The following is a 24,169-nucleotide window of genomic DNA, read 5'->3' as shown; positions in this document are numbered from 1 at the left end:
GTGCAAAATGCATAAACTTCTGCTTCAAAATAATCCCAGATCTTTTGGATTCCTCTTCCTAGTTTTCATCTCCTTTTGGAAATTTCAGCTGAGCAAATAATTTTTTTGTACGAGAAAAAGAAATTCAAAAGGAAAATGATCAAAACAAAATGTAAAAGCAAAATATTGCAAATCCTGGAGGTCTGAAATAAAAGCAGAAAATACTGGAGACATTCAGCTCCTTTTGAAAGGGAAACAAAATAAGCATTGAGCTTGATGTAACTTCAGAATGACATTACCTTTCTTGATCTTTCAGCTATCGTAGGTGCACGAGCTAACAACTTTTCTTCAAGGTATTCCTTGTTCTGTAAAAGTTGTAAATATTCTGGTGAGTATGTAGATTTTTAATTCAATGTGACACTCTAAATGCTAGGGGAGAAAAAAACTTGCATTCTCTCTCAAGCAACTGAACAGCGATTCAACTCAGCTCGAAAATAAATGAGTTAACAATTTTGCACTATTGATGTCACTCCGTATCACATATGCACGCACATATGAACAGTTGACTGGTTTTAGCCAGGAAACAGCAAATCTATTTCATAATTAATAATTTTCTGTGAAGACGACATCTTTCCCTATGTTTGCAAAAATCCACATCAAAATCCAGGTTGACTTGAAGTTCTTTCAAAAATGAAATGAACATTGTGGACAAGGATGGGGGTTTGACGAAGGAACTGATTATAGGGAGCAGGATCTGAATGTAAATCATGAAACTAATATTTTGTTAATGACAAGTTATATTTAGAGTAACCAGGGAGGATTTAGGATTTCTGCATACCTAAAGCTAAGAATTTACTGTATATCATCAGAAAAACTTTAAGATAGGGAAGGAGTATGAACAAACTAAAACACCACCTAAATCAGAGAAGGAACTTTGGAATACATTAGCCAAAAATGTAAACCTCCGGCAGGAGAGAAAAAGGAACAAGACTCACATGCATTCAGAAAACAAGTCAATTTTTAAAGCCAATTTCAATTGATTGACATCATTGCTAAACTAAGGGGATACAATCAATCTCTGGCTGCCATGTGCATATAGTGCTATTCTTTTGAACTGCAGCAATTTGATAGGCTACTTCAGACAAATGTTCAGAATGAAGCAGGAACAGAGTTGGAGTTATAATTAAATATTTCTGGTCATCTCTGGGTTTTAAGATTATACTCAATTTTACTTTCTCATACCAGTTATCATCATACAGGAAATTCTGCATTATATGTTGACTTTTCAAACACATGGTTCCCAAAATTGCATAATCCTTTTAAAAAAATGGGCTAATGATTGCCTTGCATTAATTTATGACCTTGTCCCATTGCATTCATATTTTCATTTTGAAGACAAGGATTCATACGTGGTTTAGCACAAAGACACTGAGTTTACATAAAAGGATGTTGGGTCTGTAAAGAAAGGGTTTGGCTTGGAGGAAGGGCCGAAGTAGAGTGGGAACAGCCACTCCTGGGTAAACCTACAGCAGAACAGAGTGCAAGGATCTGTGAAAGGGAAGTGGGGAAAAGGGGGAATAAGTGAGAGCGATGCTGAACATGGATAAGTACAGGAGAGGCTTTTAACAGGTACAAATTGAGAAAATCAACAGATGCCCAAGAGCAGGGGTGAATTTAATTAGAAGAGCAAAACAGGTATGAAAGAAAACACTGGCAGTTAAGGTTATAGAGAATCCGGTTGCACTCAATAAGTGTATCAATGCGAAGAGTAAAGCCAGGGAAAGAGTAGGGCCTATTAGGGACCAAGGGGACAACAGGAGTTTGGAACCCCAGTGGACACTAGGAGGATGTTAAACAAGCACTTCACATCGGTGTTCATTCTGGAGGATGTTAACACAGGTACAGAATGCAGGAAGATGGTTTGAAGTTCTTGAGCAGTTTGACTTCAGGAATGAGGTAGTATTGAAGACTTGAGCAGTTTTAAAAAGTGAACAAATCCCCAGTCAGATGTGTTGTATCCCAGGCTACTGTGGGAGATGAGGGAGGGATTTCTGAGGGAGGGATTTCTGAGGGAGGGATTTCTGAGGGAGGGATTTCATCACAATTTGGAGATGCAAGGTTTAATCAGAATAGTTAGTATTGCTTTGCCAGAGGGAGCTCATGCCGAAAAAAACAACTGAATGTTTCGAAGGGGTAACCAGGCGCTTATGAGGGTAACGTGGTTGATGTAGTTTGTAAAGATTTCATTAAAGCTTTTGATAAGGTTCCACTTGCAAAGGATTCAGAGTAATTTGGCAAAACGGATCCAAAATTGGTTTAGTGGAAGGATAATGATAGTTGAAGGCAGTTTGTCTGACTGGAATGTGGTGTCCACTTGGATATCACAGCGGTCAATGTTGAATACTTTATTGTTTCTGATATATAACAGACATAGGAAACGTGGGCGGGGATGACAATTAAATTTGCAGATGACAAAGATTGGCCAGATGGTTGAGTGAGGAAGGTGGCCTTAGCTTATAGTAAGATATATCTGGATGATCAGATAGGTACATCAGTGGTAGATGGAATTTAACTGTGAAAAATGAGGTGTGTACTTGGGAAGATGTAACAGGATAAGGCAGCATTAAATGAATGGCAGAATACTAGGAACCTCGGAGGAACAGAGGAACCTTGTGGTACTTGCCCCTAAAAGCTTGCAAAAAAGAGTTTCATAAGGTGGGATTTGTGTTTATCAGTCATAATATAGATTATGAGAGTGGGGAAGTTATAGCGGAGTTGAACAAAACTTTGGTTGGGCCACAGTTAGAGTGGTGGGCGCAGTTCTGATCACTGCACTAAATCAGAAAGATGCATTTGCACTGGACAGCGTATAGGAGATTCACTAGGGTTTTGCCTAGGATGGAGCATTTTAGTTACGGGAAGTGATGTGTAAGCTTGGTTTGTTTTCTTTAGAGCTGAGAAGGGAACTAACTGAGGTGTATAAAGTAACAAGGAACATGAAGAGGATGGATAAGCAGCAGCTGTGCCCCTTGGTTTAAGGGTTCTTTACAGGAGTACACAATTTTAAGGTGAAGGACAGAAAGAAAACTACTTTCACCTAGAGGGTAGCGGGCAGCTGGAAAGCACTGCTGGGAAGGATAGTTGAGATAGAAAATCTCACCTTTAAAAAAGTACTTGGATGAGCACTCAATATCATATAATACAAGGTTCTGAGGGCAAAGTGCGAGAAAGTGGGACTAGTACAGAATTAGTTTTTTTTTGTCAGTGCAGTTTAATGGGCAGAAGGGCCTCTTCTGTACAATTCTACGAGGTTACCTTTTACTTACATAGAGAATAAACAAAATCCATTGTTAAATTTACACTGCATCACATTTAAACAACAAAAGAAATAAACCAAAGAAGCAGTTAGAACCATAGTCTAATGAAGCACTTAATCTGTCACCTTCCAAGGTCAAGGTGATCATGGGGGAGCCAATGACAAAATCAGTTATGCAGAAACTATAGAAATTTCTCCAATGTTAAGTTTAGTAACGTACGTAAGTAAATTAGAAACACAGCATTCTGGGCGAACAGACTTTAAGGAAAGGTCACATTTATAGTACACACCACATTCAAACCCCTACAAAATACTACTTACAAAGATGGGGCAAAGTTCAGAATAAAATCAGTTACCCATATTGATAATACATTCAAGTGAAGAAACTTATAGTTCAACACACCTTCGAAAGACTCATTTTCCAGTCCTCAGCTAACGGTACAGCTTGGTGTCAACTTTGTTGCACAGCAGAGAATTAAATAAACTTGTGAAGAACTCTAGCTGGTACTTTTATGGTGGAAATGTTACTGATTTGGAGGTATTAAGCAATGACCATCTTGAATGAAACAACATAACCATCAATTGTTGACTTCAATGGAATTCTCCCATTATCAACATTTTGGAGGCTACCATTGACCAGGAGTAGCCACACACAAGAATAGTTGCCTTGGTGTTACCAGACCATAGGTCTGCTCTCTCATTAGAGACACACTAGATCAAAATCCTAAAAGTCCCTCCCCAGTAACTTGTGGGTCGACCTGCAGCAAATGGGACTGCAGAGATTCAAGGAGGCTTCTATCTTCAAGGACAACTAGGAATGGACAGATAAACGCTGGCCCAGTTGGCAACACTCACATCCTGTGAATAATTAAAACAATTTCTGGGAAAATTGTCACTGTATAGGAGCTTGACTATGTAAATACCATTAACTCAAAGTGACTTAGCCTTTTACAGACAATCTTGATTTTTGGTCCATCAACATCTCCAGTTTAAAATTCAAGATGTCTGATTGGCTTTCCTTACTATATAATCTCTAAACCCAGACTGCATCCCATTCCACTGTGGCTCTCTGACTGTGGGCCTCAATGCTGCCACCCTTCACCCCGCAATTAGAGGGTCATGCCTTCAGCTCTCTAAGCTCCAGAATCCTCTCCAAAAATTGCTCCATCTTTCTGTCTTCTAAAACCTTATAACCAACCTATTTAACCAAGGTTTTGATCGCCCCACACAATTTCTTTTTGTAGCACTTGTATCTATTTGTCAGATTATGCACTTGTGAAGCACGGAGACATTTGTTTACATCAAAAGGAATTTCAAACATGTTAACTATATTGGCTTTTATCATCTTGTAATCAGCTATCATTAGCAGTTTGATCAACTGGTGTATGAGAATACTTTTAAGTAAAAATACTACCTGAATAACAGTATTGTGAGCAAGGCCGACAGATTTACTGACAGCTGATAATTTCTTCAGAGGAAGTGTCAATGAATATATTTTTGCTGCTGCAATATTAAGGTACTCTCACGATGTTGTTAAGTCTGTTCATTTTGCAGGGGTTGGGACTGATGGTCAGAGTTAGTTAATATACACATTTGATAACTTGTAAAAATTCTGATATATTGTTGAACATTGTTAAGAAACGACTGTATACATATGTAAAAAGCAGTTAATTTGAAAAAGAAAATATACAACCATGACAACTGGGATAGTTTACGGATACCAAATGGCAAACAGGCTGTTGTTGCAGAATGTGCTGGTCTCACTAAATTTAGGATGGCAGAATACTGCTCTGGTGGTGGTATCAGGGAACTCTTTCACATGTCTTCTTTTCTTCTGGCTCATCTTCCACTTGGGGTAGACAGTTCTTTGAGGACTTACTTACTATGTATATGGACAAGTAGCTTACACTGTTAATCATTTGTCTGAATCCTTTTGGCCAATAACCATGGGACAGCTACTCAATGTTAGATGACCACTGTCCCCTTGCTTACCATCAGATGAATGTTCATTTTCATTCCTTTCGAGACCAAAACCTTTTTTTGAAAAAAAAACTCAATGCGGTACTGTGGCACCTAATAATTCTTTTTACTTGTAGAAAGCTAGTGACTACAGTAGCAGTTAAATGAGATTTCATATCACAGAATACTGAAAGCTCAGTTTTAGAAGTGATCCCAATTTCCAGTAGGTCAAGTGCAACTAGTTGGTGAAGATTGCTTGTTTGGGGGAGGCGGGGGGGGGGGGGGGGCAACTGATGTGATAGTAAGGAATGATCGGTGAAATTTGCAATTATCGTAGCATAACACTATGTTAGCTCCATAACATACTGGCAAATGTAGTACTGAAAAATTCAAATATTGATTACAGCTCCTGATATTTATATATGTATGGTATGTTCAAAGTTTGGGAGAAGATTGGTAGCTCAGGTGCTCATTGTTGTGTTTCTGTTCACCGAGCTGGGAATTTGTCTTGCAAACGTTTCGTCCACTGTCTAGGTGACATCCTCAGTGCTTGGGAGCCTCCTGTGAAGCGCTTCTGTGCTGTTTCCTCCGGCATTTATAGTGGTTTGTCTCTGCCGCTTCCGGTTGTCAGTTTGAGCTGTCCGTTGTAGTGGCCGGTATATTGGGTCCAGGTCGATGTGTTTGTTGATAGAATCTGTGGATGAGTGCCATGCCTCTAGGAATTCCCTGGCTGTTCTCTGTTTGGCTTGCCCTATAATGGTAGTGTTGTCCCAGTCGAATTCATGTTGCTTGTCGTCTGTGTGTGTGGCTACTAAGGATAGCTGGTCATGTCGTTTCGTGGCTAGTTGGTGTGCGTGTATACGGATCGTTAACTGTCTTCCTGTTTGTCCGATGTAGTGTTTTGTGCAGTCCTTGCATGGGATTTTGTACACTACATTAGTTTTGCTCATGTTGGGTATCGGGTCCTTTGTTCTGGTGAGTTGTTGTCTGAGCGCGGCTGTTGGTTTGTGTGCTGTTATGAGTCCTAGTGGTCGCAGTAGTCTGGCTGTCAGTTCAGAAATGCTCCTGATGTATGGTAGTGTGGCTAGTCCTTTGGGTTGTGGCATGTCCTCGTTCCGTTGTCTCTCCCTTAGGCATCTGATGAAATTGCGAGGGTATCCGTTTTTGGCGAATACTTTGTATAGGTGTTCCTCCTCTTCTTTTTGTAGTTCTGGTGTGCTGCAGTGTATTGTGGCCCTTTTGAATAGTGTCCTGATGCAACTTCGTTTGTGTGTGTTGGGGTGGTTGCTTTCATAGTATAGGAATTGGTCTGTGTGTGTGGCTTTCCTGTAAACCTTTGTGGTGAATTCTCCGTTTGGTGTTCTCTGTACCGTCACGTCTAGGAATGGGAGTTGGTTGTCCTTTTCTTCCTCTCTAGTGAATCTCTAGTATGGTATGTGTATTACACAAATGAATGATTGCATCAGACTGAGCAATTCAGCTGGAATGCATCACTCAGTAAGCCATGCTGCAAGAGGTCACAGCTCAGTAAGAATGGAAACACACCTTTATTTCATTACGTGATATGGTAAATTGGGTCGACACCTAGCTTGCGACACAACATGCCACCAATAGTTCAGGTTCAATTCCTACACTGGTTGAGGTTACCACAAAGGAATCTACCTTCCCAAATTCACCCATTGGCCAGAGCATGGTGACCATGAATTAAATTAATCACAAATCATCGTTGTCTAATTGGAGAGCAGTTCTTTGGGGCTATGACAAGTTCACCTACTTTTGACATCATAAGCATGTGCCTTAAACGTATTTTGCTTTTTCTGCTGTGAAAAACAACATTCTTCTTTTTCCAATATAACAACATCCTGTTGTGGTTATGGGTATGTTTGCTGAGCTGGGAATTTGATTTGCAGACATTTCGTCCTCTGCCTAGGTGACATCTTCAGTGCCTTGGAGCCTGCTGTGAAGCGATAATGCACAGTGTCTTCTGGAATTTATTTGGTTCCGTTCCAGCTTCTTCCAGTTGCAGGTTTTAGTCGTTTTTTGTAGTGGCCGGTATATTGGACCTAGGTCAGTGAGAGTCCATGGCTGAATTCTCTGGTTGTCCTTTGATCGTCATGCTGTCCCAGGCGAATATGTGGTCCTTGTCATCTATTGATGTCTACTAGAGACAGCTGGTCATGGCTTTTATTGGCAGAAATGGAATCAAATAAATTCCAGAAGACAGTACAGCAGCACTTCACAGGAGGCTCCAAAGCACTGAAGAGGTCACCTAGACAGGGGTCAAGACGTCTGCAAATCAACTTCCCAGCTCGGCCAGCACAGCCACAACCACATCATCAGACACCCGAGCTACAAATCTAAACGCAAACCTTGAATGATATCCTTTTCTATATAGGCACAGCTCAATTCAAAAATTATTAAATCACTGACTGAATCAGCCTATTAGCTTAAGAGTTTGCATCTCCTGCAGGTTAGCCTCCAGCAACTTAATGACAAAGACACCTAGGACCTTTTCTACCTTTTACATGTTACGAAATACTTTGCACATTTGTTTCTCCTGCCAAAGTCTTTTTCACATATTTCATCTGCCACACTCTTGGCCATTCACTAAGTCTATCCAAACCTTTCGGAAGCTGCTTTACATCTTCCCTCTCTTCTGCCTGTTGATAGTTTGTGATTTTAACCTGCGAAGGAGGATAAAATTCTTGTTCAAAACCATTTGTTATTTTCTATTTTCCTATTATTTCTTCACTCTCAACCCTTAAAGGACTATTTTAGCTACTCTTTCTTTTTACATACTTCATCACTTGCCGTGTTTTTCCCATACTCTAACTCAACAGACCTTTGCAAGTACACCTTCCAAATCAATGGCAGCAGCGCACAAGATAGTCATCGCAAGTCCTCCTACAAGTCAGATAACATCTGGACTTGAGAACAATGTTTCACTCTTCTTGAGTTTTGATGCAAAAACAAAAGTGGCTGAAGCCACTTTCTCAAAAGACAATTAGCAATGGGTAATAAAGATTGATTTTGTAGCAATGCCTTCTTCCCAATATATTTAGAAAAGTTTGATACCATTTCTACTGTGATGTAGACTTACGAAATGTTACTACTGAGAAGTTTGGGCTCAAAAGTAGAGGTAAATATATTTTTAAGTCCTGTGGAGGTTATGGTACTTTCTTAAAAAAAGGTCCAAACCAATTTTTATTTAAAATTTGAATCACAACAGCAGTCCCAAAAAAAAATCATGTGACCTAAGCTAAATTACTTGACAAGTTACCTGATGAGACATTGACTGAAGTGTTCACTAAATTGAGTTTTCATGACCTAGAGGGGGCTAAATCCAAAAAAGAAATCCATGTCAGACATGCTGCTTAACAGCCCAAAAACAGGCAAATTAACTGGAAAAAACCCAAGATGTTTCAAAAACGAAGTTCGGAGAGAAAATCCTTTGGCTATGTAGCTTGGGGAGAGATGTAAAGAGGCATGAGAGAAAGTTGCTCATGGAATGTTTATGACCTTAACAGTGACTAAGAAATTAAACAGAGGAGGAAGACTGATACTTGTACCAAGTAAAGTAAGTTTACTGTTTACATTAAGATCTTTTCAAATTATTATTGCTTTTCTAAACTTTTCTGAAATAAACTCATCTTCCTTTGTTAACATTACTCTGGAATCCTTGGATGCAAATTTTCAGTGACTGACTACCATGCGAACCAAACTGCAAAAATAACATTTTTGGTCCAAGTTTCACTTTGGCACTTGATTTGTCCAGTGTTACCACCAACTCTGATGATAACATTACATTCATTCAGTAAACTACAAGGAAAAGAATAATCAAAGAATCACAATTGCCAGTCCAACTGCGATGTTTACTAAGCAGATGTAACTACAGATTTTCTAGTTTACCTTTGCTTTTTGGAAAAACTTGTGCTTTAAAAATTCTGCTGCTGTAGGCCTGAAATTAAAAAAGAAAATAATTAGGCAAGAAAAACAGTAAAATTAGTGTTCCTTGATTTGCTGAAACTGGTTGATTAGCAAAATACATGTCTCAAGCATGGTAAACCTTGAACACATATGAATGTAGCAGATATCACAAAGTAAGGATTGGTGATTCGCCATACAGTTTCTCATTTATAGATATTTTCAAATTAACCTGTTCAGGGATGGTATTGCACATGGAAGCGGGTGGGATTGAAACCTGGGGTTCTTGGCTCAAGAGGTAGGGACACTACCGCTGCATCCACCACAAGTAACCCACAGGTGATCATTTATAAATGAAGTGGACATTTTCGTCAAATGAACTTTAACAAGCCATCAACCACACTGCGAATTATTCTGTGAACACAGTCTTGATTTGCTCCTCGCTGGTTGACCTTTTCCTAGTTGGTAAGTCATTTCAAACTGAACTATCATTGGTGTGTCAGAATGGTGACAGCAACAGGTGGCCTTCAACACCTAGGTTCAAGATTTTAACCTTGAATCCTGTTTGCTAGTCTGAAGGATCTTGCATAAGCATTAAATATTCATGTAGTCAAAGAGATCTTCAGCCACCTTATGAAGGTAAGAGGTAGTTTGACTCAGAGGTTGCTCCTTATTTGAGGTGATATCTAGTCAATATTGTGACTTCCTGCTATCATGTGACTGAGCACACCAATTTCTGACTGAAATCTTTGGCCAAATGTGGAAGATAGCCCAAATGCGGAAGATAGCCCAAATGCAGGATTAGCTTCTTTTTCCTGCTTTTCTTCTTTGTTCCACCTCATCAATAAAGCTGGGACTCTAAAATGTATGTAAGGCAAACTATTATTATTTCTTTAACCAATTAGTAGCAAGCTTCTCCCCATTATTAAGGTCAACAATGTCGCACTTGAAGGAGAGTTTCAGATAGCTTTCCAACCACAGCCTTTATCTTTCGCTTGATTGCTGTTCATTTGACAGTTCACAGAACTTCTGAAACCTCTAAATGACTTTAAGCTACTGGACATAACATCCTGTACATAGTTCCAGGAGTTTTGTCTGTCACAGGCTAGTTACAAGTAAGATACTGGTGCTTGTTTAATTGTCTCTCCATTAAATCCAGAGGAAGTACCAAAACGCACTGCCGACAGAAGTGTTTTTGGCACTCTTACATATCACTGATGCGAAGGCAACTGAAATATAGGTGCATGATCACAGAAACTCTGCTGTACTCTCTGGTTTTCATTGAATTGCAGGGGTTTTGGTTGTCAGATGCTGCCATCATTTGCCGAAGGCAGAATTGACACAGCTGATACAGTTTTGGATCTCAAAGATGGTGCGTTGAGAAGGATGGCTGCTTAGATATGGGAAATAGTCAGAGATGTACAGCATGTAAACAGACCCTTCGGTCCAACCCTTCCATGCCGACCAGATATCCCAATCCAATCTAGTCCCATCTGCCAGCACCCGGCCCATATCCCTCCAAACCCTTCCTATTCTTATACCCATCCAAATGGCTCTTAAATTATGCAATTTTACCAGCCTCCACCACTTCCTCGGGCAGCTCATTCCAAACACTTATCACGCTCTGTGTGAAAAAGTTGCCCCTTAGGTTTCTCTCATATCTTTCCCGTCTCACCCTAAACCTATGCCCTCTAGTTCTGTACTCCCCGACCCCAGGGGAAAGACTTTGTCTATTTATCCTATCCGTGCCTCTCAATTTTGTAGACCTCTATAAGGTCACCCCTCAGCCTCCAACGCTTCAGGGAAAACAGCCCCAGCCTGTTCAGCCTCTCCCTCTAGCTCAAATCCTCCAACCCTGGCAACATCCTTGTAAATCTTTTCTGAACCCTTTCAAATTTCACAACATCTTTCCGATAAGAAAGAGACCAGAATTGCACGCAAATTCCAACAGTGGCCTAGCCAATGTCCCGTACAGCCGCAACATGACCTCTCAACTCCTGTACTCAGTACCCTGACCAATAAAGGAAAGCATACCAAACGCCTTCTTCACTCTCCTTTCAAGGAGCTATGAACCTGCACTCCAAGGTCTCTTTTTTCAGCAACACTCCCTAGGACCTTACCATTTAGTGTAGAAGTCCTGCTAAGATTTCTTTCCCAAAATGCAGCACCTCACATTTATCTGAATTAAACTCCATCTGCCACTTCTCAGCCCATTGGCCCATCTGGTTCAGATCCTGTTGTAATCGGAGGTAACCCTCTTCACTGTCCACTACACCTCCAATTTTGGTGTCATCTGCAAACTTACTAACTGTACCTCTTATGCTCGCATCCAAATCATTTATGTAAATGACAAAAAGTAGAGGACCCAGCACCGATCCTTGTGGCACTCCATTGGTCACAGGCCTCCAGTCTGAAAAACTGGGTGGCACAGTGGTTAGCACTGTTGCCTCACAGCGCCAGAGACCCGGGTTCATTTCCCGCCTCAGGCGACTGTCTGTGTGGAGTTTGCACATTCTCCCAGTGTCTGCGTGGATTTCCTCCGGGTGCTCCGGTTTCCTCCCACAATCCAAAAAATGTGCAGGTTAGGTGAATTGGCCATGCTAACTTGCCCGTAGTGTTAGGCGAAGGGGTAAATGTAGGGGAATGGGTCTGGGTGGGTTACGCTTCGGCAGGTCGGTGTGGAATTGTTGGGCCGAAGGGCCTGTTTCCACACTAAGTAATCTAATTTAATCTAACCCTCCACCACCACCTTCTGTCTTCTACCTTTGAGCCAGTTCTGTATCCAAATGGCTAATTCTCCCTTGAGTCCATGAGATCTAACTTTGTTAATCAGTCTCACATGGGGAAACTTGTCGAATGCCTTACTGAAGTCCAGATCGATCACATCTACTGCTCTGCCCTCAATCTTTTTTGTTATTTCTTCAAAAAACTCAATCAAGTTTGTGAGACATGATTTCCCACGCACAAAGCCATGTTGACTATCCCTAAACAGTCCTTGCCTTTCCAAATACATGTACATCCTGTCCCTCAGGATTCCCTCCAACAACTTGCCCACCACCGAGGTCAGGCTCACCGGTCTATAGTTCCCTGGTTTGTCCTTACCACCCTTCTTAAACTGTGGCACCACGTTTGCTAACCTCCAGTCTTCTGGCACCTCACCTGTGACTATCGATGAAACAAATATCCCAGCAAGAGGTCCAGCAACCACTTCTCCGGCTTCCCACAGAGTTCTCGGGTACATCTAATCAGGTCCTGGGGATTTATCTACCATTACCCTTTTCAAGACATCCAGCACTTCCTCTTCTGTAATCTGGACATTTTGCAAGATGTCACCATCTATTTCCCTACAGTCTATATCGTCCATATCCTTTTCTACAGTAAATACTGATGCAAAATATTCATTTAGTATCTCCCCCATTTTCTGTGGCTACACACAAAGGCTGCCTTGCTGATCTTTGAGGGGCCCTATTCTCTCCCTAATTGCCCTTTTGTCTTTAATATATTTGTAAAAGCCCTTTGGATTCTCCTTAATTCTATTTGCCAAAGCTATCTCGTGTCCCCTTTTTTCCCTCCTGATTTCCCTCAAGTATATTCCTACTGCCATTACACATTTGTAAGGATTCACTTGATCTATCCTGTCTATAACTGACATATGCTTCCTTCTTTTTCTTAACCAAACCCTCAATTTCTATCATCCAGCATTCCATATACCTACCAGCCTTTCCTTTCACCCCGACAGGAATATACTTTCTCTGGATTCTCGTTATCTCATTTCTGAAGGCTTCCCATTTTCCAGCTGTCCCTTTACCTGCTAACATCTGCCTCCAATCAGCTTTCGAACGTTCTTGCCTAATATCGCTAAAATTGGCCTTTCTCCAATTTAGAACTTCAACTTTTAGATCTGGTCTATCCTTTTCCATCACGATTTTAAAATGAATAGAATTATGGTCGCTGGCCCCAAAGTGCTCCCCCACTGACATCTCAGTCACCTGCCCTGCCTTATTTCCCAAGAGTAGATCACGTTTTGCACCTTCTCTAGTGGGTGCATCCACATACTGAATCAGAAAATTGTCTTGTACACACTTAAGAAATCCCTCAGGTGAATTGGCCATGCTAAATTGCCCGTAGTGTTAGGTAAGGGGTAAATGTAGGGGTATGGGTTGCGCTTCGGCGGGGCAGTGTGGACTTGTTGGGCCGAAGGGCCTGTTTCCACACTGTAAGTAATCTAATCTAATCTAATCTAATCTAATCTAATCTAATCTAAACCTTTAATACCATGGCAGTCCCAGTCTATGTTTGGAAAGTTAAAATCCCCGAACATAACTACCCTAATATTCTTACAGATAGCGGAGATCTCCTTTCAAGTTTGTTTCTCAATTTCCCTCTGACTATTAGGGGGTCTATAATACAATCCCAATAAAGGTTATCATCCCTTTCTTATTTCTCAGTTCCATCCAAATAATTTTCCTAAATAAATATTCAACATATTCCACAGTCCTTCAACATATACGGACGATAGAATATTTAGCTGACTAGATAGTGTTTGATAAGCTTTGCTTCAGCAACATTACAGGACAGGGCAATGACCTTCTATACAAAGTTTAAAACCAATAAGAATGGTTGGCAAATTTGATGCAAAGCATTTATCCACAAATTGTAAATCATGTATATTTACGAAGGTCAGATAAGTCAACTGACCTGAAACATCAAACTTCTCTCCTCAGCGGCAGCTTTGCTTTTTCAGCATTTTCTGTTTACATTATCTTTGGAGGTCAGTTGGGTTCAGGCACAGAAGACCACAGCAGGTCAGGCAGCAACCGAGGAACAGGAGAATCAAGGATTCCTAATGAATGGCTTATGCCTGCAACGTCGATTCTTTTCCTCCTCAGATGTTGCCTGACCTGCTGGAACTTTTCCAGCACCACACTCTTGACCCAAAGATGGGGAATATAATGAAAAGAACTATATGAGATTAACAAGCTTAGTCCAAATGAAAATCTTGTCAGCTTTCTGAGCTACAGGGAGACGCTGAACAGGCTGGGGCTGTTTTCCCTGGAGCGTCGGAGGCTGAGGGGTGACCTTATAGAGGTTTACAAAATTATGAGGGACATGGATAGGATAAATAGACATTTATCTGGAATCGGGGAGTCCAGAACTAGAGGGCATAGTTTAGGGTGAGAGGGGAAAAATATAAGAGAGACCTAAGGGGCAACTTTTTCACGCAGAGGGTGGTACGTGTATGGAATGAGCTGCCAGAGGGAGTGGTGGAGGCTGGTACAATTGCAACATTTAAAAGACAGTTGGATGGGTATATGAATGGGAGGGGTTGGAGGGACATGGGCCACGTGCTGGCAGGTGGGACTAGATTGGGTTGGGATATCTGGTCGGCATGGACAGGTTGGACCGAAGGGTCTGTTTCCATGCTGTACATCTCTATGACTACGACTCTTTCAAAATTTGACAAGGTCTTTGTTATCAGCTTTGGAAACCATCTGTGTGCAACTCCAGAGGGAATTTTAAAATGTGGACTTTTTGTGTAGTCATGAAAGTCAATTGGAGGGCGCAGTAATCAGCAAAAATGCACATCTGGCTAAATAAACAGCTGAAGTCAGCAGAAGACCTCTCTGCAACAGAGGACTGCAGATGTCCACACATTAAATAAATCTGCAAAAATATCACCCGGCACAAGGGACATTCTCATTTTGGCAAAAGCAATAGAAACACCTCATCTTCAAAATGCTTTAAATATATTTTCTTTTTAGATACAGTGAAGATTCAGTTCAGATGATCGAGACTTCAAAGAAAGCAAGATGGTTTAATGCAAACATGCATCAGGTTAATATTCTGGAGACAAGGTGAAATATTACAACTTTGGAGGTGGTCCTCAGGCTTGCTGATGACTGCATAGTTTACATTCGTTTTGCTGAAGGCATGGGTTACTGCATTCATTCTCAAAACATATGCTCAGGAATACTTCAAAACAAACAATTTATAAAGTTGATCCAGGCAAATTGGTTAAACAGACATGTAATGGCCCTAACTCTCTGAGCAAAGGGGACGGAATCAAGTTCCGTCTGCTCCACAGATGTGAAAAATCAATTCGCTGGAATTCATTTACTATAAAATGGTCTTGTGATAGTGGTGTGTCCCTGCCTTTCAACTAGGAGGCACAGTTCAGGTCCCAGCTACTCTAGAGGTGTGACATAAGACTTCTGACAGGAAGATCAAAAAATATTTTTTGGCCTTTTGTGGTGTGTAGTGGCTCTCTTTGGAACAGGAGACCTGGATTTCAGTCCCAACTGCTCTCGAGGGGGGTCATAAAATCTGGAAAAGTTGATTAGAAAATAACTACAATGGGGTTGAAAACTGTACACACTTTCATCCACACCAATAATAAAGTGATTGAAACATATGGAAAAGACAGGAAAGTGGGACTGGAGGTAGAGAAGTAGTAAAACTGCCAAAGCTAAATAGAATATACTGTAAAAACTCAGGAAGCCTAGCAACATATGTAGAAAGAGAAACAGTTAACTGTTCAGAGCAATGACCTTTTTTAAGATGCTTACTGATATACTCAGTATTTCCTGTATTTAGTTTGTTTCAGATCTCTGGCAAACAAAATATTTTCATAAGTTATTTATCGGGCTTAATGCTTTTTCCCTACACTTAAGATTTGTTCTCAGTTTTTCTATAACTTTCAACATACTGAGCAGTACTTCCATATTAATACAGAGCTACTGATTACACCAGACATTGGTTTACAAAAGAGTTTAAAACATCTTCACAAATGAACAAACACACAGGTGGAATCTCTGCATGAATCTACTGCGTCAGGTTCATAATTACACGGTATTCAGTAAGGTCACCTTTGACAAAGGTAGGATGCTGCGTGAGCTTTAATGCATTGTCCCAGAATTTTCAACAATACAAATCTATACAAAGACAACTTTATTTCTAACCATGAATTATTGTTTATAGCTCAATCCATAAAAAGAGCTTTTAAACTTTTGTAGAAGCAGCACAAATGTTTTTACAGTTTCACGAGAAATGCAATGCGACAATATGATGCACTATAATTGTTTACTATCTTTTCTGCGGCTGTCAAAGCACAACAAAGGCCAGGAACATTGTAAGCTTTATGGAATCTTAACTGCATAGAAAGCTGTTCTGTTCATTGTACCTAGCTAGTAATCTGAAGAGCTAACCAATTAGTCTCATAACCATACTGTTTCCTTACAGCAATAAAGTTAAAAATCACATAACACTAAGTTATAGTCAAAGGTTTATTTCACAGTACTAGCAATTGGAGCGCTGCTCCTTCATCAGGCAGCTGTGAAGCAGAATCATAAGACAAAGAATTTATAGCAAAAAAAAATATCAGCGTCATACAATTGAAACGGTGTGCAGGTTAGGTTAATTGAGTCAGGAATGTAGTGCTGGAAAAGCACAGGTCAGACAGCACCTGAAGAGCAGCGCAGTCGATGTTTTGGGTAAATGCCCTTCATCAGGATCCTGATGAAGGACTTTTGCTTGAAATGTCAACTGCCCTGCTCCTCCAATGCTGCCTGACTTGCTGTGCTTTTCCAGCACCACACTCTAGACTCTGATCTCCAGCATCTGCAGTCTTCACTTTTGTCTAGATCAGGTGAATTGGCCATGCTAAATTGCCCATAGTGTTCAGGGATGAGTAGGTTAGGTGCATTAGTCAGGGATAAATATAGGGTAGGGGAATGGGTCTGGGTGGTTTACTCTTTGGAGGGTTGGCGTGGACCTGTTGGCTGAAGGGCCTGTTTCCACACTGTAGGGATTCTATGATGATACACTCACGCCGATCCTCTCTCAGACAAGCACAGATACACCCTCTCAGTGGCTTACACTCCATCACACTCATGCACACTCTTCCAAGCACGCGCGCACACTCACATCCATGCGCACACACAAATCTATGTGGTGAATTTGCATTTGTAGAATTGTATTTGCAGATACATTCTATTTTGCTCAAAAAGCACACAATCTGCAGGCAGTCAATCCATGCAACATTTTATAAATGCCTACTTTGGAAACAGAACTAGTCGTGAGCTGAAAATGTGTTGCTGGAAAAGCGCAGCAGGTCAGGCAGCATCCAACGAATAGGAGAATTGACGTTCGGGCATCAGCCCTTCTTCAGGAACTAGTCATGACTCAAGGTTGGGATATAGACAGACAGACTCTAACCTCACGCCTTTAATACATTATCTGAGCTGAGGTGTCAGTTTTTTAAAAAATAAAACCTTAAATTATCTCAAGAATGTGACTTGAAGGAAGTTCTGGGATTTGCATATTAATGAACCTACAACCCATTCTAAAAGATGAAAGACTAAACAGCAATCTAGGTTCGCTGAACATATCATTTCAGTTGCACAAGACTGTGATCATTTGCTCTAAATTGTGTCTTATGACCCTGCTCTACAGCTACCTGATGAAGGGGCAGCACTCCGAATGCTAGTACTTCCAAATAAGCCTGTTGGACTACAAGATGGTATTGTGTGATTTTTAACTTTATAAACGGGTGTTTGGGAGGTGGGGCGAAAAGAAGAGGGGGGAAGACAGAGACACAGGGAGAGGGCAGAGGGGAAGGAGAAGGCAACTAGACCCCTGCAAACAAAATGAGGAATTCCCACTTCTTTAAAAGATTTTAGTTTGAAATCATTCCCAAATCTGAAATGATCGTAACTCTCATTTGTTTGACCTGATTATTTTTATTCAGAGTCTAGGTAGAATTTCACCAGTCTAGTCCACACAATAGATTCAAATTTACTTTTGGTTTGATTTATTATTGTCACATGTACTGAGATGCAGTGAAAAGAACTGCTGTGTGTTTGGCATAGTTTATTGCCTAATGCCACCTTTGAACTGACTGACTATTGGGATATATCTGCTTATTTTAAATCCTAAATTCTCTTACTTTCTCAAAACAAACAATAGCATTCCTGTTCACATTTCCGTCAGTTTCAGATCTCCTTTCTCGATGTTGTCGGTGAGTTGAACCTAGACTGTCTTGCCAAGTTCTTAACATAGTGTCCTCTATTTTTTGCCATATTGCTGATTGCCTCCTTGTGCTAGGATTACACTATATCATAGCCTGGGGACACAATGTACATCATGTGAACACTTTAAAGAAAACTTTACAAAAGATACTGGATTGCATTATTGCATTGGCTTTCAGTGATTCAGTTTGTGGGTGTAAAAAGCTATGGATGTGAATAGGAGTAATAGCCATTGCTCGCTCTCTCGTCTTTGCTCGAGTAGGTTTAGCTTGCAATTATCTATGTCTTCATTTGTTACTTAAGGAATTTGGTTGACACGTTTCTTATCCGATCTACATGCAGTCTAATTTGTAACATTACTTCCGCTTTTGCATTTAAACTTTGTAACCAGTAGAGGCGTGGAACAAGGAACGGAATAATTCACTCCTCCAAAGGATCAGAGAGAAAGGTACAAATGTTTTTTTTACTGTCCACAACAGTTTTAAAGCAGAATGCTTACATTGATTATAAAACAAACCATTGATAGCAAACCATGTTGTTCAAACATTATTCATAATCATGCTGCCTTAGCTCATTGATCCGATTTCCAGATTGCTGACCTTAAAGAATATGTGAAAAAGAGCAAGCATAGAGCCAGTCTGATCTTTTACCTTTTCTCTGGATCTTTCTGCAGACATTGTGCAATCATCTTCCTAAAGGACTTGCCATATTTTTTGACCATTTCCTTATCCTGTACACCTGTTTCCAATGAGGGAGGATCATTCTGAAGAGTCAACATTAAGACCTAAAGAAGGAGAGAAGTTATAAATGGCTGAAAAAGAGGATATTTAACCATTTTTGTAGAAGTAATGTAATTTTGGAGCCACAGAATCAAAAGAGTTTAAAAAAAATATTTATACTACCAAAGATATTCACTCATACGGTTTCTATGCTTCCATCAAGATGCAATGAGCCTACAAGTCTATCTTTTTCTTTAATTCATGGAATTTGAACTTTACTAGTGAGGACGGCATCCATTGATCATCCTTATTTGTCCTTAAGGAGGGGTCTTCTTGAATTACTACAATCTGTGGAAATACACGGGGCCAGTAGACAGGGATTTCCAAAGTTCAGAAGCAGTGACAGCTGCAATGAATTTCAGCATCAAAGTAGTACGATATGAAACCTGGAGGAGACCTTGCAAGTGAAGAGCAGTAAAGTAGATGGAGAGTACATAGGTTTGGAAGGCACTTAATGTAGCAGCTGAGGCAAATTGCCACATTGTACAAAAAATGGTATACATTATATACAGTTGCCATGGTGTACTTCTGGGGGTACCATGTGAATGGTGTGCTAACACAGCTTGCTGCTTTATCCTGGATGGAGTTCCTCAGATTTTTGAACCACTAAGTTCATTTTGATGGGTGGGGTGGGTCGTGGTGGTGGTCGTGGAAAAAGTAGTAATCTGTCTCCACCTAACTGGTGGCTATAAGAACTTCAGATACCGGTGATCTGAAATAAAAATACAGTGCCAAAGAAGCTCAGCAGGTCAGTCAGCATCTGTGAAAAGAGATAATTAACCTATCTAGTCCAATGATTCATCTTCAGAACTGGAAGTGTGTGGAAATATAATTGGTTTTACGCTGTAGATGAAAGAGGAAACCGTGGCAAGCAGAAGAGAAGGTAAATACTAGCCTAGTCAGCAATGCCATATGCTTTGACTAAATACCCCGGGGAGGCAATGGCCCAGTGGCATAATCACTGGACTATTAACCCAAAGACTGAGGTACTGTTCTGGGCACGTTGGTCTGAATCCCACCACACAGATGGTGGAAACTGAATCCAATAAAAGTCTGGAACTAAAGAATCTAATGATGGCCATGAAACCGTTGTTAGTTGTTGGAAAAACCCACCTGATTCACTATTGTTGTTTAGGGAAGAAAATCTGCTATCCTTACCTGGTCTGGCCAACATGCAACTCCAGACCCACAGCAATGTGTTTGATACTTAACTCCCCTCTGGGCAATTAGGGATGGGCAATAAATGGCTAGTGATCCTTTGTGCTAGGTTATAAACCGCAAACTAGTCGTTTCGTTGTTATAAGTGAGCAATTTTGTTCCAGATTTATTAATTCCTTGACTTGAAACATCCCCATCTGTCATGGTATATCTGATCTGTCTTAAAGAATTGTTCTGGATCTTTCATTATTAGTTCAGTAAAGTTACCACTTTGCTACTGTTCACCAACTCATTTTTATCCTTCTGTTACAGTTAACAAGCTGAAACTCCAAAGTACTCACATACTACATCCAAAAATTATATTTTCTGGATCATATTTAATTTGTATTTGGACTAATCAGAAAACTGTTTCCAATGTCTTGAGTGAAATGCTGCTGAAATCAAAAAGAAAATGACAAATACTGGAAACACAAAAATGTTTAATATTACAGTTGGGAAGAGCCTTACAGAGGATTGAGCTCAGAGGAAGAACTCTATGACTATGTAGGTTATGTGGTGAGAAGACAACAGTAAGAGGCACCGGCTTTGAATTAACTGAAATGCACGTAGTTTGAGTGTTTAGAAACAGATTAATCAAAAGTTTCTAATGCAAGGCTCTGTTAAAGCTAAATCACAAATGGTAACAAAAATGAATGAGGAAATTACCAAAATAAAGGGTAATAAAAGAGATCATAAAAATGAATCAAGTGACATCTCACGGGAGGATAACAACTAAATTGTGGCCTACAATACAAGAACTGTTTAACAGACTACATAAAAAGTCGATTGAATGTAAATAACTGTGCGAATAACTGATTTGGGGGAAGGTTTAATGTGACATGTACTAGAGTCAGTGCTAGGTTTATTTTACTTACTGTGCACTCATCATGATTTGGACATGGGTACAGGGAAACCTATGTCACAGAAGGAAAGTATTTCATAAACTGCAAGAGACCTATGGAGGATAAAAGATGTCCCTGTGGCTCAATGGCAGCACTTCAAGCTGCAGTGGAGAGTTCAAGACTCATATCAGAGATTTGAGCATGAAACCTGTGGTAACAGTAGCACAATCAGAGCGGTCTTCCTCCAGATGGGACCTGAAGCAAGGTCTGATGGGCATAAAAGATTCTATGGCACTACTTCAAAGAGCAGAGTGTTGGTCAATATTTGTTCATTAGCAAACATTAGAAATAAATGAAGACCACCTGGTAATTATCTCAATTCTATTTTGTCATACCCTGCCATCTGCAAATCAACCATTGTGTTCCCAACTGATAAAAGACCATACCAAAATTATTTCATTAGGTTCGGGACATCCTGAGATCACGATAAATGAAAGTTACATTTTTGTGAAAGAAGAAAGTAACAGGAAGTGAAATTAAAAACACTCTTAACTCGAAACTAAAAGAATAAATAGAACAGCAACATTTAAAGAAGATAAAAGATCTCCAACATACTTTCCAATAGTGTGTGCAGGTGTGCATAACATTAAAAAGGTCAGGGATGGGTGACAATAGTTAGAAGATACCTAGGGATATTTTCATTGTAAAAGAAAAGATTTCATGAAAGTTTTTGAAGTTAAGAATTTTAACAATACTAATCTTTCTGGTTGGAAGTAGGACTGTCATGTTAGTAATTACTTTAAATAGTCATTGAAAAAGGAGGAGTGGAGGGGTTAGGAGAAATGCAAGCTTATTCCTTATATTACAATACACTTTAAAAAGTAGTTCAATGACTGTGAAACACATTTGGATATCCTGATGACATAAAAGTTGCATTTCCATAGACAGCTGGTGAAGCAGGGGCCATTGCGATTTTTAAGTGAACATGGCTTGAAGGTGGATAAATCCCCTGGACCAGATGGACTTCACTATAGAATTCTGAGAGAGATAGCTGAAAAGATAGTGGAGGTGTTAGTGATCTTTCAGGAATCAATAGAATCAGGAAGAGTCCCACAGGACTGGAAAATCACTGTCGTCACACCCGTTTAAAAAGTGAGCAATGCAAAAGATGGAAAATTACACACCAATTAGCCTAACCTTGGTTGTGAGCAAGATCCTGAAGTCCATTGTGAAGCATGAAATTTCTGAATACTTGGAAGTGTATGGTAAAATAGGGCAAAGTCAGCATGTTTTCATTAAGGAGAGTCATGTCTAACAAATCTTCTAGAGAAGGTGAGACCAAAGACAGCCAATGGATGGAAGCTAACTGGACTTCAAGAAGGTCTTTAACAAGGTGCCACAGAGGAGGCTGAGTGAATAAAAAAGGATCTATGGTGTTAGAGGCAAGGTGCTAGCATGGATAGAAGCTTGGCTGTCTAGCAGACAAAAGTCCTTGTCACCAGCTGCCATCCTGAGAAGTGGTGTTCTGCAAGGCTCAGTTTTGGGACCACAACTTTTCACTTTGTACGTTAACGATCTAGAAGGAATGGAGGGCATTCTGGCCAAATTTGTAGACAATACAAAGATAGGTAGAGATACAAGTAGCATTGAGGAGGCAGGGAGACTGCAGAAGGATTTGGACAGATTTGGAGAATGGGCAAAGATGTGGCAGATGAAGTACAATGTGGGAAAGAGAGAGGTCATGCACTTTGGTAGGAAGAAATGAGGCATAGACTATTTTCTGAATGGGGATAAAATTCAGAAGTCTGAAGAGCAAAAAGACTTGGGAGTTCAAGTCCAGGATTGTCTCCAGGTAAACTTGCAGGTTGAGTCAACATTTAGGAAGGCAAATGCAATGATGGCATTTATTTTGAGTAGACTTGAATATTAAAGCAGGCATGTACCTCTGAGGCTCTAGAAGGCTCAGGTCAGACCACATTGGGAGTATTGTGTGCAGTTTTTCCCATATCTCAGGAAGGATGTACTGGCCTTGGAGTGTGTTCAGATGATATTTATGAGAACGGTCCCAGGAATGAAAAGCTTAACATATGAGGAATGTTTGAGGACTCTGGCACTATACTCGATCAAAGAATTAAATGGGGGGGGGTGAAATCTAATTGAAACACACAATACTGAGTGGCCTGGAAACGGTGATTGTTGGGAAGATTGATGGGAGAGACTAGGACACAAGGGCACAGCCTTAGAGTAAGGGAATTGTGGTAAGGAGAAACTTCCTCAGCCAGATTGGTGAATCTATGGAATTTATTGCCACAGAAGAATGTGGAGACCAGGTCATTGAGTATATTTAAGATGGAGATAGATAGGTTCTGACTATCAAGGGGATCAAGCGTTATGGGGAGAATGGGGTTGAGAAACTTATCAGCCATGATTGAATGGCGGAGAAGACTTGATGGGCTAAATGGCTTAATTTCTGCTCCTATGGTCTTGCGGTATTATTTAAAGCAGATTACAATCCAATTCAATGGAGAAATCAGGAATGAGTTGTAGTGGGGTAAGGAAATAAAAAAAAAAACTTACGTTCACCTGTTGGACTTGACACAGATGCTTACCTTCATTGGTGGGTATTTATGATAAGGAGCTGCTCCAGTAGCTAATTCAATGGCTGTAATTCCAAAACTCCAAATGTCTGCTTTGAAGTCATAGCCTCTAACCTGTTGAGGCAAAGCAATGATAGAATTATCATGAAGTTTCAAACATGTATCTTACGAGTTGAGAACAGAATTGGATCATGCATTGCTTAATCATTTTCCTTTTAAACTCAAAGTAATTTGAAATGAAGAAATTAAAGTGAGGACCAAAGTACAATATATATATGACATCAGCAAGAGATGACAAATTATAAGTCAGTAGGCAGTGAATAAGCAATTTCAAGAGTGGGTCATGGTACTATGGTACATAAAAGGAAAAACAAACAGCTGAGTCATTCCACAGCTGAGGTTCTGTGAAGAGCAGTGAAAAAGTTATCAGGAGGAGAGACTGGAAAAGGAATAATTGCTGAAAATAAAGACCCTTACATGTTGCAGCACAGGGACAGTGGAGAACTTTAAAGTTCACAGACAAGTTGGTGAAGTGGAGAGATAAAGTTCA

The 24,169-nt window shown here is 40.2% G+C and overlaps 1 protein-coding gene across 3 annotated transcripts in view; it reads right to left on the bottom strand.

Moving 5' to 3' along the window:
- oxsr1b (oxidative stress responsive kinase 1b) overlaps positions 1–24,169 on the bottom strand; it is a 178,743-nt gene that overhangs the window by 48,923 nt on the left and 105,651 nt on the right. For all 3 annotated transcript variants that reach the window (XM_072570027.1, XM_072570026.1, XM_072570028.1), the window contains 4 exons: positions 23,632–23,733; positions 18,855–18,988; positions 9,164–9,212; positions 279–344 (listed from right to left, as the gene is read on the bottom strand). In XM_072570027.1, coding sequence (XP_072426128.1) covers positions 279–344; positions 9,164–9,212; positions 18,855–18,988; positions 23,632–23,733 — 351 coding nt within the window. The remainder of the gene's footprint in view (positions 1–278; positions 345–9,163; positions 9,213–18,854; positions 18,989–23,631; positions 23,734–24,169) is intronic.

The sequence above is a fragment of the Chiloscyllium punctatum genome, chromosome 5 (assembly GCF_047496795.1).
Source record: "Chiloscyllium punctatum isolate Juve2018m chromosome 5, sChiPun1.3, whole genome shotgun sequence".
NCBI lineage: Eukaryota > Metazoa > Chordata > Chondrichthyes > Orectolobiformes > Hemiscylliidae > Chiloscyllium > Chiloscyllium punctatum.
This window is presented reverse-complemented; position numbering and strand designations above follow the sequence as displayed.